The 14,016-nt window shown below is 44.6% G+C and overlaps 1 protein-coding gene across 2 annotated transcripts in view; it reads left to right on the forward strand.

Annotated features, from left to right (window-relative positions):
* Positions 1 to 14,016, forward strand: part of suds3 (SDS3 homolog, SIN3A corepressor complex component) — an 88,490-nt gene that overhangs the window by 52,832 nt on the left and 21,642 nt on the right. Inside the window, exons 4-6 of one of the 2 annotated variants that reach the window (XM_072496981.1) lie at positions 7,850 to 7,921; positions 9,165 to 9,184; positions 13,201 to 13,357. In XM_072496981.1, coding sequence (XP_072353082.1) covers positions 7,850 to 7,921; positions 9,165 to 9,184; positions 13,201 to 13,357 — 249 coding nt within the window. The remainder of the gene's footprint in view (positions 1 to 7,849; positions 7,922 to 9,164; positions 9,185 to 13,200; positions 13,358 to 14,016) is intronic. The other variant, XM_072496989.1, reaches the window with a different exon arrangement.

The following is a 14,016-nucleotide window of genomic DNA, read 5'->3' on the forward strand; positions in this document are numbered from 1 at the left end:
AGTTACTGTGAAAATGGAAGATCCTGTGGGGTCATGACAGGGTGGATGTGGGAGGATGTTTCCTCTTGTGGGCGAATCTACGACTAGGGGTCACTGTTTGCAAGTAAGTAGAGATGAAGAGATTTTTTTTCTGAGTATTTTCTTTTTCTTTGCTTTTCATGTACTTAATGATCTATTTGAGCTGCTCACAGAAAAATACTTTTCACTGTACCTCGGCACGTGACAATAAACAAATCCAAATCCAGTAAGTCTTTGGAACTCCCTGAAAATGTGGTGGAGGCAGAGTCTTTGAATATATTAATGGTATTGGTGGATAGATACTTGGTAAGCATGGGGGTGATAGGTTAACAGGGGTAGGCAGGATGCAGATTTGAGGGTACTATCAGATCAGCCATGATCTTATTGAATGGGAAGCAGGATCGATGGGCTGAATGTCCTATTCCTGCTCCTTGTTCATATATTCATATAGAAATTGCTTCTTAGTTCCCAAAGATGTGGGGTTATGGGAATGGGGGTGGACGGGGGGTGGTTGGCCTAGATGGGATGCTCTTTCAGAGAGTCGGTGCAGACTCGATGGGCTGAATAGCCCCTGCACAGTAGGAATTCTATGGTTCTGTGATACGAAATTACGGCAACATGGTCCTTGGGGACTATGGCGACTTCCACTTTTAATTTGGAGGAAAGCTGGGGTCCTCTCTCTGGGCCAGTCCAACATTGGATTAGGTTATTTAGTTATTATCTCATTATTGTTTGTACACAGTTCTGTGCACCAGTACATCACAGCAGTAATTGCACTATAAAAAGTATCCTTTGCTGTAAAGCACTTTGAATGCCTTGAGGTTGGGAAAAGTGCTGTGTAAATGCCCATTCCTTATTTCATCATTTGCTGCCTCCGCCTATTAAAATCACTAAGATTAAATTGGAATGGATATTCGTCGGGTGAAAGAAAAGTGGGAAGAATAGCAGGAGGCAATAATGGTGAGTAGAACAGGATAATTGAAATAAAAACACAGAATGCTGGAAAAGCTCAGCAAATCTGGCAGCATCTCTGGAGAGTGAAAGATTTGAAACCAAATCAAAATGGAGGACAGAGTTCATGGTCTGAAATAAATAAATAATCTTTATTGTCTCAAGTAGGCTTATATTAACACTGCAATGAAGATACTGTGAAAAGCCCCTAGTCGCCACATTCAGACGCCTGTTCGGGTACACAGAGGGAGAATTCTGAATTCTCAGCTGGTACGAGAATTGGACCCGTGTTGCTGGCCTTGTTCTGTGTCACAAAACAGTTGTTGAACTCCATGTTAAGTGCAGAAGGCTGTAAAATGCCTAATCGAAAGATGTGGGGCGTCATTCTCCGACCCCCCGCCGGGTCGGAGAATGGCCGTTGGCCGCCGTGAATCCCGCCCCCACCGAAGTCTCCGCTCCCGGAGATTGGGCGGGGGCGGGAATCCGGCCGCGCCGGTTGGCGGGACCCCCCGCTGGATTCTCCGGCCCGGATGGGCCGAAGTCCCGCCCAAAAATTGCCTGTCCCGCCGGCGTAAATCAAACCTGGTATTTACCGGCGGTACCAGGCGGCGTGGGCGGGCTCCGGGGGAGGGCGCGGGGCGATCTGACCCCGGGGGGTGCCCCCACGGTGGCCTGGCCCGCGATCGGGGCCCACCGATCCGCGGGCGGGCCTGTGCCGTGGGGGCACTCTTTCCCTTCCGCCTCCGCAACGGCCTCCACCATGGCGGAGGCGGAAGCGACTCTCCCCACTGCGCATGCGCGGGAAACTGACAGCGGCCGCTGACGCTCCCGCGCATGCGCCGGGAAACTGACAGCGGCCGCTGACGCACCCGCGCATGCGCCGCATTTCCGCGCCAGCTGGCGGGGAAACAAATGCCATTTCCGCCAGCTGGCGGGGCGGAAATCCCTCCGGCGTCCGCCTAGCCCCTCATTGTTGGGGCTAGGCCGCCAAAGATGCGGAGCATTCCGCACCTTTGGGCAGGCGCGATGCCCGTCTGATTGGCGCCGGCTTTGGCGCCAGTCGGCGGACATCCCGCCGTTGGGGGAGAATTTCGCCCGTGATGTTCCTCCAGCTTCTGTTGGACTTCATCGGACCATAGTAGTAGGTTGAAGACATAAATGTGGGCATGAGAGCATGGTGGTGAATTGAAATAGCAAGTGACAGGAAGGGTGGGGTCATTCCTGTGCAGATGTTCTGCTATAGCTGTCACCCAGTTTGTGTTTACTCTCCACAATGTATAGGAAACTGCATTATGAGCAGCAAATATATATATATAATATATATTTTTAAAAACGCATTTTGTTACAAACTTGTATCAAAGTAGGTTACAGCAAATAAACACCCCGGAAAACATACTTCCCAACAATCAGCAATACAGTTTGTACAGATTTTTCTCCGTCCCCTCTCCCCATCAGCCACCCCCCTGCGACGAACAGCTCCTCAAACACGGTCACAAACATCCCCCACCTTTTCTCAAACTCCCCTGCTGAGCCCCTTAACTCATACCTTATCTTCTCTAGCCGCAGGAAGTCATACAGGTCACCCAACCATGCTGCTGCCCCCGGTGACAATGCCAACCGCCATTCCAGCAAAATTCGTCGCTGTGCAATCAGAGAGGCGAAGGCCATGATATCGGCCTCCCTCCTCTCCATGAGCTCCGTCTTCTCTGAAACCCAAAAAAGCGCCACCAAAGGGTCCGGGTCCTCCACCTCCTCCACTATCCTGGCTAAGACCGCAAACACTCCCGCCCAGAATCTTCCCAGTTTACCGCAACCCCAAAACATGTGCACGTGATTCGCTGCCCCCCGCCCACACCTCTCACACACATCTGCTACCCCTTGAAAGAACCCACTCATTCTTGCCCGAGTCATATGCACCCTGTGCACCACCTTAAACTGTACCAGACTCATCCTTGCACAAGAGGAGGTCTCGTTTACCCTTTGCAGTGCCTCACTCCATACTCTCCAATTGACCTCCATTCCCAACTCTGCTTCCCATTTCTCCTTGATCTTCACCGCCCGCTCGCCTCCCTGCTCCCCCAGCCACTTGTATGTATCCCCAATTCTTCCCTCCCCTTCCACATCCGGAAGCAGCAGTCGCTCCAGCAGGGTGTATCCCGGCAATCTAGGGAATCCCTTCCAGACCTTTCGTGCAAAGTCCCTAACCTGTCGATACCTGAACTCACTACCCCTCGGCAGCTCTACCCTCTCCCTGAGCTCCTCCAGACTGGTGAACCCTTCCTCCAAATGCAAATCCCTTACCATGACCAGCCCCAATTCCCGCCACCTCCTGTATACACTAATCATTCCCCCCCACCCCCGGCTCAAACCCATGGTTCTCGCACAGCGGCGTTAGCACCGACATCCCTTCCACCCTAAAATGCCTCCTCAGCTGATTCCATATCTTCATCGTGGACCGCACCACAGGGCTCCCTGAATATCTACTCTGAGTCATTGGCAATGCTGCTGTCACCATAACCCTCAGTAGATCCCTTACAAGATTCCTCCTCCATCCTAACCCACTCTTCCCCTTCCCACCACCGCCGCACTTTGTCCACATTCACCTCCCAATAATAATGAAGCAAGTTCGGCAACGCCAACCCCCCCTGCTGCCTCTGCCTCTGTAACAGGGCCCTCCCCACCCTCGGCACCTTCCCTGCCCATACAAAGTCAGAGATTTTTTTTAATTTTTTTTTTTAAAGAGTACCCAATTCATTTGTTTTTTCCATTTAAGGGGGAATTTAGCGAGCCCAATCTACCTAGCCTGCACATCTTTGGGTTATGGGGGCAAAACCCACGTAAACACGGGGAGAATGTACAAATTCCACACGGACAGTGACCCAGAGCCGGGATCGAACCTGGGATCTCGGCGCCGTGAGGCATCCGGGCTAACCCACTGCACCACCGTGCTGCCCTCGTACAGAGTCAGAGATGCTTGTGTCCACTTTCCGAAAAAAGGCCTTTGGTATAAAGATAAGGAGAGCCTGAAAGATAAACAAGAACCTCGGCAGAATATTCATTTTCACCACTTGGACCCTCCCCACCAACGTTCAGTGCAGTGTATCCCACCTCCTAAGATCCTCCCTGGCCTCCTCCACCAGCTTCGTTAAGTTCCACTTATGGAGCCCCGTTCATTCGCTCGATACCTGAATCACTAAATGCCTAAACCTATCTATCGCTACTGTAAATGGCATCCCCCCCCTAAATTAGCCCCCTGTGCCAGCTCAATCACCGGGAATACCTCGCTATTCCCTACATTCAGCTTGTATCCCAAGAACCCTCCAAATCTCCCCAACAGGCCCATAATCCTCCCCGTACTCTCCAACGGATCCGAAACATACAGCAAGAGGTCATCGGCACAGAGCGACACCTGATGCTCCCTCTGCCCCCTCATTATCCCCTGCCACTCTGCCGACCCCCTGAGAGCCATCGTCAATGGCTCTATGTCCAGCGCAAGCAGCAGCGGTGACAGCGAACACCCCTGCCTCGTAATGAGCAGCAAATATAGTAGGCAACATTGAAAGAAGTGCCCGTGAATCGCTGTTGCACCTGAAAGAAGTGTTTTGGGTGTTGGACAGTGAGGATGGAAGAGGTAAAGGGGAAGGTGTTACACCAGTAATGGCTAATATCCTTCACCAGCAATAACAAATACAAAACAAAAAGCCATAGAAAAACCCAAGGACCAATCAGAAAAAAACTGGGAAATTCTACTGACTCGTGGAGGGGGTTTCATTGCTGTTTTTGTGAATTTCCTGTGTACAAAATGGTTGGCATGTTGCTCACACAACAGTGACTGAAATTAAGCATTAGTTCACTGTATGTGAAGTGCATTTAAAAAAAAAAAATCTTTGATGGGATGTGGGCCTCGCTGGCTAGACCAGCATTTATTGCCAATCCCTAATTGCCCTTGAGAAGATGGTGGTGAGCTGCCTGTTTGAACTGCTGCAGTTCCGTGGTGCAGGTACACCCACAATGCTGTTAGGGAGGCTGTTCCAGGATTTTGACCCAGAGACTGTGAAGGAATGAACTGTAAAGGAATGGCGATATGGTCAGGATGGTGAGTGGCTTGGAAACCAGATGGTGATGTTCCTTTGTCATGCCCTGAGAAATGTAAGGCATTGTATAAATGCTAATTCAATCTTGCAAGCAAGAAATGTGACTTGCATCACCCAGTATCTGAAATGCATCAGATCTGATGAGAACCCGGGGAAAAAAAGCAGAGCATAACTGTCCAATATTCATAGTGCTGCACTCCGACTTTAAAAAGCAGGAGTTGTAAAACTGGTTGCATTAGCACAGTGGTTAGCACTGTTGCATCACAGCTCCAGGGACCCTGGTTCGATTCCCGGCTTGGAGCGCTATCTGTGTGGTGTCTGCACATTCTCCCCATGTCTGAGTGGGTTTCTTCCGGGTGCTCCGGTTTCCTCCAACAAATCCCGAAAGACGTGCTTGCTAGGTGAAGTGGACATTCTGAATTCTCCCTCAGTGGACCCAAACAGGTGCAGGAATGTAGTGACGAGGGGCTTTTCACAGTAACTTCATTGCAGTGTTAATGTAAGCCTACTTGTGACAATAAAGATTATTATTATATTATAGTGGTACATTTTATTCAAAGTTCTGTCCAGCATTCAAATAATTTGGTTATTCCTAATATACAGTGAAACCTGTACAAAAAGACACCCCAAAAATGAACACCCCCTGACTGTCCCAATAACTTGCATCATAATAGATACAAATTTTCCCTTGAAACCACAGACACTTGGCAGTTATGAACGATGATCAACTTTCAATGCGCCAAGTCTGTTTACAACTTAAAACGTGGGATACGCATGTTAATGAGGGTCAGCATCAGGTGAAATGGAGACCTCTTTATCCAGCTTGCACAGTGACAGAAAAATCCTTTTTTATTTCTTGAATTCTACAGTTGAATGGCTCTGTACCAGGGATATATGGTGCTAAAAGATCTCCATTACATAAATGCAGGAAATAGCTGGTTGAGGAAAGCAGAAACTGTTGCTCTAAACTTGAGTTGGAGGATAAATTGCGGCCTGTAGCACTCGAGTTGGGGAAGAAGGAAACTGGAATGGGGGCTGGGATGCAGAATTGGGGCTCCGAGATAATGAAAGAAAGAATTGAATACCCAATCCTTAGTTTCCCCACTTCACCTGGCGACATGGCAGCATAGTGGTTAGCACTGTTGCATCACAGTGCCAGGGACCCTGGTTCCATTCCCAGCTTGGAGCATTATCTGTGTGGAGTCTGCACGTTCTCCTCATGTCTGCGTGGGTTTCCTCCGGGTGCTCTGGTTTCCTCCCACAAATCCCGAAAGACGTACTTGCTCGGTGAATTGGACATTCGGAATTCTCCCTCACCGAACAGGTGCCACCAACCAAAAAGTTGTCAGCCCTAATAAGGTGCTAGCCAGCTACTAACAACCATCTACGCACTTCAAGCATTAGTAGTTGCAGCACATGGAGGGATAGTTCTGGATAGTGAGGTTTCAGGACATTAATTCCCCATCCCCATGTCTCCACCCCACCCAATATTTCTGGAATCTACAAGGCACTCCACCCCTACAACTGCCACCTTGCTCTGTGCAGGCTGCCGTTGAAGTAGATCCCAGGATGTGGACATCTCTCCCTTAACGGAAAAGGACCGCAACATGGCAATGATCTAGGAAACCCAACAGGAAGAAATTGAACTGAATCATATTCAACTGTTGAATTAAGCAGGATCCTGGATGATGATGAAAACAGGAAAGTATGCTGCAGAGGATGCAGCCAATCCTGGAATATTTGGCTCATACATTTTACTGAACATACTGTTACCATCTTCAAACTAAATACACTGAGAGAAATCCTTTGGATATTCTTTTTTTAATAAATTTAGAGTACCCAATTCATTTTTTCCAATTAAGGGGCAATTTAGCGTGGCCAATCCACCTAGCCTGCACATCTTTGGGTTGTGGGAGCGAGACCCACATAAACACGGGGAGAATGCAAACTCCACACGGACAGTGAGCCAGAGCCGGGATCGAACCTGGGACCTCAGTGCCGTGAGGCAGCAGGGCTAATCCACTGTGCCACCGTGCTGCCCCATCCTTTGGATATTCTTAATCTACAGGTCTCGCTGTAAGTTTACATTTCGAAAAATCAAAACATTAAATAAAAAGATTCAAATCATTGACGCAGCAAAAATCTGACATTTACAGTACATAAAATAGGTTGAACTGGGTTGCAAGGAAACTGTCCATTTGGGTTATGCCAGAATGTCTTGTTAGTTCTATGAAATGCGTGATTCTGATTCTATGTTCCACTCCTGTATTTGTATTGGGTTTTCCTCCAAGTAACTGTTCTTATGTTGCAAGCATTGCGTGATGATGCGTAATGCCAGATAGCATCATGAGATGGCTGCATAGTGGTAACGTCGCTGAACTAGTAATTCAGAGAGCCCGGGCTAATTCTCTGGGGGTGTGGTTCAAACCCCACCAAGGCAGCTGTTGCAATTAAAATTCAGTTAATAAATCTGGAATTCAAAGCTACTCTCGGATTGATTGTTGTAAAAATCCATCTGAAGGAAATCTGCCACCTTCACTTGATCCATATAACTCCCAACCAACAGCAATGTGGTTGACTCTTAATTTAGCCGAGAAAGCTATTCAGTCCAAGGGCAATTAGGGCAACAAATGTTGGAATCGCCAATGATGCCCACACCCTATGAAGCAATAAAGAAGGGGAAAAAAGTGTTTGCTGAAGTGATGAATTACAAAGGAATGCTCCATGTCATGTATTAAAACATCAATTAATCCTTGACTAGCTATTTCTATCATGTGGTAATGTAGGTACATTGCAGGAATATCAGAAACGGATGAAGAAACTAGATCAGCAGTACAAAGAAAGAATAAGAAATGCAGGTCAGTTCTTGAATTGCCTCTGCGTTAAGTTGACCATTATTTTTGTTTGTTTCACTGAGCATGGATTGAGACGGAAGTGTTAAAGAGAGGGTGAATTCATACCAAATCAGTTGCAGAAAGAAGAAACTGGTTTGAGGTAGATAAAGGAAGCAGAAAGGAAAGTAAAAAACATTTTTAAAGATCTGCAACTGTTATTAAACTGAAGAAATGAGAGTCCACATTCAATTCCTACAGTGCAGCAGGAGGCCATTCAGCCCATCGAGTCTGCACTGACCCTCTGAAAGAGCACCTCACTCCATATCTTTGGAGGTTAAAGGGCTATTTTAGCATGACCAATCCATCTAATCTGCACATCCTTGGCACGTGGGAGGAAACCGGAGCACCCGGAGGAGACCCACGAAGACACAGGGAGAAAGTGCAAACACCACACAGACAGTCACCTAAGGCCGGAATTGAACCCGGGTCCCAGTGCTGTGAAGCAGCAGTGCGAGCCACTGTGCCACCATTACATGTGCCAGACATTCTGTTGCAAGGTAATAATTAATGCTTATTACCAAATGGACAACAGAACTTTTCTGTGGCTTATTTAGTTTCTATTATCATTGTAAACACAACAACTGTAAGTCAATCAGTGCATTTCAGTGATGAGGCAGACGGTGAGATTCCTTTTACACGAGGCAGTTGCGTAGTGGTATTGTCGCTGGTCCAATAATCCAGAGACCCAGAGTCATGATCTAGGGACCCAGGTTCAAATCCCATTAGATGGTGAAATTTAAATTCAATAAAAATCTGGAATTAAAAATCATCGTAAAAAGCCACCTGGTTCACTCAAGACCTGTCGTCCTTGTCTGGCCTAAATGTGACTCCAGATCCACAACAACAATGTTGTTGACTCTTAAATGCCCTCTGGGATGGGCAATAAATGCTGGCCCATCCAGCGATGCCCACATCCCATGAACCAATGAAAAGAAAAGAAAAAGCATCTAACAGAACAATGCAACTCAATCAGAAATGTTTGGATTTCTGCCTTTAACTGCGTGTTCGCTTCTCACCTGCAGTTACTGTAGCATTTGTGTACACATCATTACCCTCCCTGTTAACTTGACAGCAAGTTATGGTCCATTTTTTTTGGATGTTCTTTGTGAAGTTCGACAGTATTGGAATTACTTTTGCAGTATTAGGAGATACCAACGGCACGAGCAGTGCATATCATGAATACTATTTTTTCCCTTTCTTTTCCCAGAGCTTTTTCTGCAACTGGAGGTGAGTGACCGTCCTTTTTTATATTTACCAAACTGAATTCTCTTAAAAATATAATGGTAATGGAATAAAATATTAAGATTGTCCTTTACATTGATGCCATATGTTCTGTTTGGAAGGACCCAAGTGTAGTACAACTTGAAGGATTATAAGTTTGATTTTTTTGGAAGATTGCTCAGTTGCTGAGTTATACATAGAACATATGAGTAAAGATTTTGATCTCCACTGTGAGGAAAAGAACATTTATTAGAAGAACGTTTATTAGGCTTTGGATGACCACCAGGAAATAAACAAAGAGCATTGGTAGAGGTCAACAACAGACTGCTTACAACTTTAGTGGCAATGGCATGGCAGGATTTAAAAATACCGGGTTTGTGTTAAAAGCTGTGAGTAAATGCTGTTCAAAATGTCATAAAGCTAAAGCAATCCAACATGTAGATATGGGACTTTCCTTTCAACTTTTGAAAGGGTAAGTTCCCAATTTTCTAAAAGTCTAATTGCATGAGGTGGTTACTCGGTTACGGGTGGAGTTGTGGGGTTAAGTAGCATGCTCTTTCCAAGGGCCGATGCAGACTCGATAGGCCGAATGGCGGCCTCCTGCACTGTAAATTCTATGGTTCAGTGTGAAAGATCGGACTTCCTCAGGGAAACTTTGATGAATCCAGAATAGATTTGGACATGGCTGGAAAATGGATCATTGTCTCGGTCAGCAGAAGAATAGGGCACGTCATTGATGCAAGGAAAAGGATAAAAGATAAAAATAATTACATAATCAATTTGTTTAACTGAAGTATTTTGAATCAATAGCTTATTTGGACCGGATAGATGCTAGCGAATCTGCTCCCATATTTCTGCTAGTGTTGGGGAAAGGTTAACTGTCATGTTGTTTCCTCAATTCAAATTTTCCAGATACTCATGAAATATAATCTAATGGACCCTTTTAGTTTAAATATTGGTGAAACACTTGAATTGTTTTACAGGATTCAGAGGCGTTTTAATTCTTTCCACTTTTACAAATCATTTTTTAAATAAAGAAAATATTAATACTCGATCAAAGGCATCGACAGATTTGGAAAATAAATGGTCTAAATGATAGATTTCAATCTTTGCCATAGATGCTATTTCAGAAACCAGTTGTACAAGATGGTAATCAAGTGATTAGCATTCATTTTGCAATAACTTGACCCTTACATCATAGTTAAAATTGGTTTCTGTTTTTGAATGTGAAAAAGGAAATGCAACAACAGCAAATAATTGTTAGCACAGAATAACAGAATTGTTACAGTGCAGAAGGGTGGCCATTTGGGCAGCACGGTAGCACAAGTGGCTAGCACTGTGGCTTCACAGCGCCAGGGTCCCAGGTTCGATTCCCCACTGGGTCACTGTCTGTGTGGAGTCTGCACGTTCTCCCCGTGTTTGCGTGGATTTCCTCCGGGTGCTCCCGTTTCCTCCCACAGTCCAAAGACCTGCAGGTTAGGTGGATTGGCCATGCTGAATTGTCCTTAGTGTCCAAAACGATTAGGTGGGGTTATTGGGTTACCCGGATAGGGTGGAAGTGAGGGCTTAGGTGGGTTGTTGCAGACTCGATGGGTCGGATGACCTCCTTCTGCACTGTATGTTCTATGTTCTATTTGCCCCATTATGTCTGCACTGCCCTCAAAGTCAGCAATCCGTGTAGTGTCATTCCCTGCCTTCACCCCATAATGCTGCATGTTCTTTCTTTTGAGATATCAAGCAAATTCCCTTTTGAATGCTTTGATTGAAAGTATCTTCCTATTCTGTATTCTTTGTTTTTTTTTGGCCACGGTTGGTATCATGACAGGAAGGGCCTGTTCCTGTGCTGTATTGTTCTTTGTTCTTTGAACCTGCCTCCACCACACCCAGGCAATACATTCGAGATCCTAACCACTCGCTGCATGAAAATAATTTTCTTCATGTTATCATTGCTTCTTTTGCCAATTATCTTAAATCTGTGTTCTCGCATTCTCAATCCGTTCATGAGTTGGAACAGTATCTCACCATCTACTCTGTCCAGACCCCTCCTGTTTTTGAATAGCACTATCAAACCTCCTCTCAGCCTTCTCTACTTCAATAAAACACTCCCAACCTCTCCAACTAATCCTCGTAACTGGCGTATTCTTGTGAATCATTTCTTCACTTTAATGCCTTCATCTTTCTGAAAGTGCAATGCCCAGAATTGGGCACAATATTTCAGTTAAGGCCGAACCAGTCTCTTACACAAGTTTAGCATAATCTCCTTGTTCTTGTACTCTCTCACCCTCCGCTGCATTGAACCTCAACTGCCGTTGTCTCCCATTACATCAACTTGTTTATGCCCTTTTGAAATTGTGTACTGTCCACCAAGGTTCAAGTCATTAATATATAATCAGGAAGAGCAGTTTAAAAAAAAAAAAAAGAATTTTTTAAAATTTTTTTTTAAGAGTACCCAATTCTTTTTTACAATTAAAGGGCAATTTAGTGTGGCCAATCCACCTACCCTGCATATCTTTGGGTTGTGGGGCTGAGACCCACTCAGGCACGGGGAGAATGTGCAATGCATCCTTTTTTTAAACAAGACTGCATTAGTAATTCTCCAGTCCTTTGGCACCACTGCTTATTCTAAGGAAGGCTGGAAAATTATGAATTATGAATGGTGCTTCAGCAATTTCTACTTTCACTTTCCTCATTATCCTTGGATGTGTCTTATACGGTCCTGATGCCTTTTTAAGTACAGGCAGCCTATCCAATACCTCATTGTTTTTAAATCCTTCTCACATATTAATTACTTCCTCATTCGCTGCTCTGGAGACCATCTTCCTTGGTAAAAACAGGTGCAATACCTCCGTTCTGCACCCTGTCTCCATGCATAAATCCTCTATTCAGCCCTTTCCTCTTTGTACCCCACTGTTACTATTTACCTATCAAAGACTTTGGGATACCTTTTTCATGTTGACTGTCAGTCTCTGTTCATACTTCCTCTTTGCTTCTCTTATTTGTTTTTTTGTTTCCCTGCAGAACGGTCTACATTCAATTTGATTTTTGTGTATATTATTCACCTATTATCTGTCATAAGCATACTTTTACTTCATCTTAATCTCTACCTCTTGTCATCCAGGGAGCTCTGGTATTATTGGCCCTACCTTTTATCTTTGTGTGTGTGTGTGTGTGTGTGTATATACCTGGACTCTATTTGAACATTTTCTTATTTAAAGGCAGCCCTTTGTTCAGTTACTCAAATCTCCAATTCCTGACCCAGATCCATTCTTACCTGATTGTAATTGACTTTCCCCCAGTTAATTATTCTTACTCTGGATTGTTGTTTGCCATTTTCATAGTTAGCCTAAACGTTATGATTCAATAATCACTCTCCCCTAAATGTTCTTCAACTAAGACTTGATGCACTAGACCCCCTTCATTTCCAAGAACCAGGTCAAGTCGCACCTCCTTTCGCATTGGACTGGAAACACCGCTGTTGAAAACATTTCTGATCATACTCTCGGAACTCTTGCCCCCCCCTCTCTTTTTTACATGACTAGGAAATATGTTAATTGTACAATAAATTGTATCTTGCTGTTTCTCATATTTAAAAGTATTATGGCACATTTGAGTAATATCTGTAGCTGAGTTCTTTTTGCTGTGCACTGTAATTCAAATCGCTCAACGTGTCTGCTAGCTCTTTATAGCACCAGTGCATTTTTTGATGCAAGATACAGGTATAAATCTATTCAAAGAATGATGATCTCAAGTTAAGTCAATGAAAAGAGTTTTATTTCAGCATGGCTGTCCCCTCTTTTGTGCTACTTTGACAACTTTATGATTCATTTCATTTTTGTGCTTTTGGTCATCTATCAAATTCTGAGATCTTGTAGCCTAAAAATGTTGTTATTTTCTCTTGATTCGCACACACAAAGCTTGCAGGAAGACCTCTAAAGGTTTTGATTGACTGATTCTGTCCTTACTGATTTCTTTCTTTCAAAGCCATAGCAATGAGTCACCAATATTATTTTTCTTTGTTCCAGACAGAACAAGTGGAAAGAAATTATATTAAAGAGAAAAAGGCAGCAGTGAAGGAATTTGAAGATAAAAAGATTGAGTTGAAAGAGAATCTGATTGCTGAGTTAGAAGAAAAGAAAAAGATGATTGAAAACGAGAGACTAACAATGGAGCTCACTGGAGGTGTGTCATAGAACATTACAGCGCAGTACAGGCCCTTCGGCCCTCGATGTTGCGCTGACCTGTGAAACCACTCTAAAGCCCATCTACACTATTCCCTTATCATCCATATGTCTATCCAATGACCGTTTGAATGCCTTTAGTGTTGGCGAGTCCGCTACTGTTGCAGGCAGGGCATTCCACGCCCTTACTACTCTGAGTAAAGAACCTACCTCTGACATCTGTCCTATATCTATCTCCCCTCAATTTAAAGGTATGTCCCCTCGTGCTAGACATCACCATCCGAGGAAAAAGGCTCTCATTGTCCACCCTATCCAATCCTCTGATCATCTTGTATGCCTTAATTAAGTCACCTCTTAACCTCCTCTCTAACGAAAATAGCCTCAAGTCCCTCAGCCTCTCATAAGATCGTCCCTCCATACCAGGCAACATCCTGGTAAATTTCCTCTGCATCCTTTGCAATGTTCCAAAGAAAGATGAATTGTTAGCAAGTTGTTTTGTATTTTGACCAGAATGAATTAATTGTCCAATGAATTAACTTTTAAAATAATCTATTGGCTAGAAACTTAATGTATTTATCATGGAATTTACTTGTATTTTTTGCAGTGAGATTTATGAAATTCTTCATAAGGCATTAAGAATTTTGGTGCAATACTTGCAAA

The sequence above is a fragment of the Scyliorhinus torazame genome, chromosome 1 (assembly GCF_047496885.1).
Source record: "Scyliorhinus torazame isolate Kashiwa2021f chromosome 1, sScyTor2.1, whole genome shotgun sequence".
Lineage (NCBI taxonomy): Eukaryota > Metazoa > Chordata > Chondrichthyes > Carcharhiniformes > Scyliorhinidae > Scyliorhinus > Scyliorhinus torazame.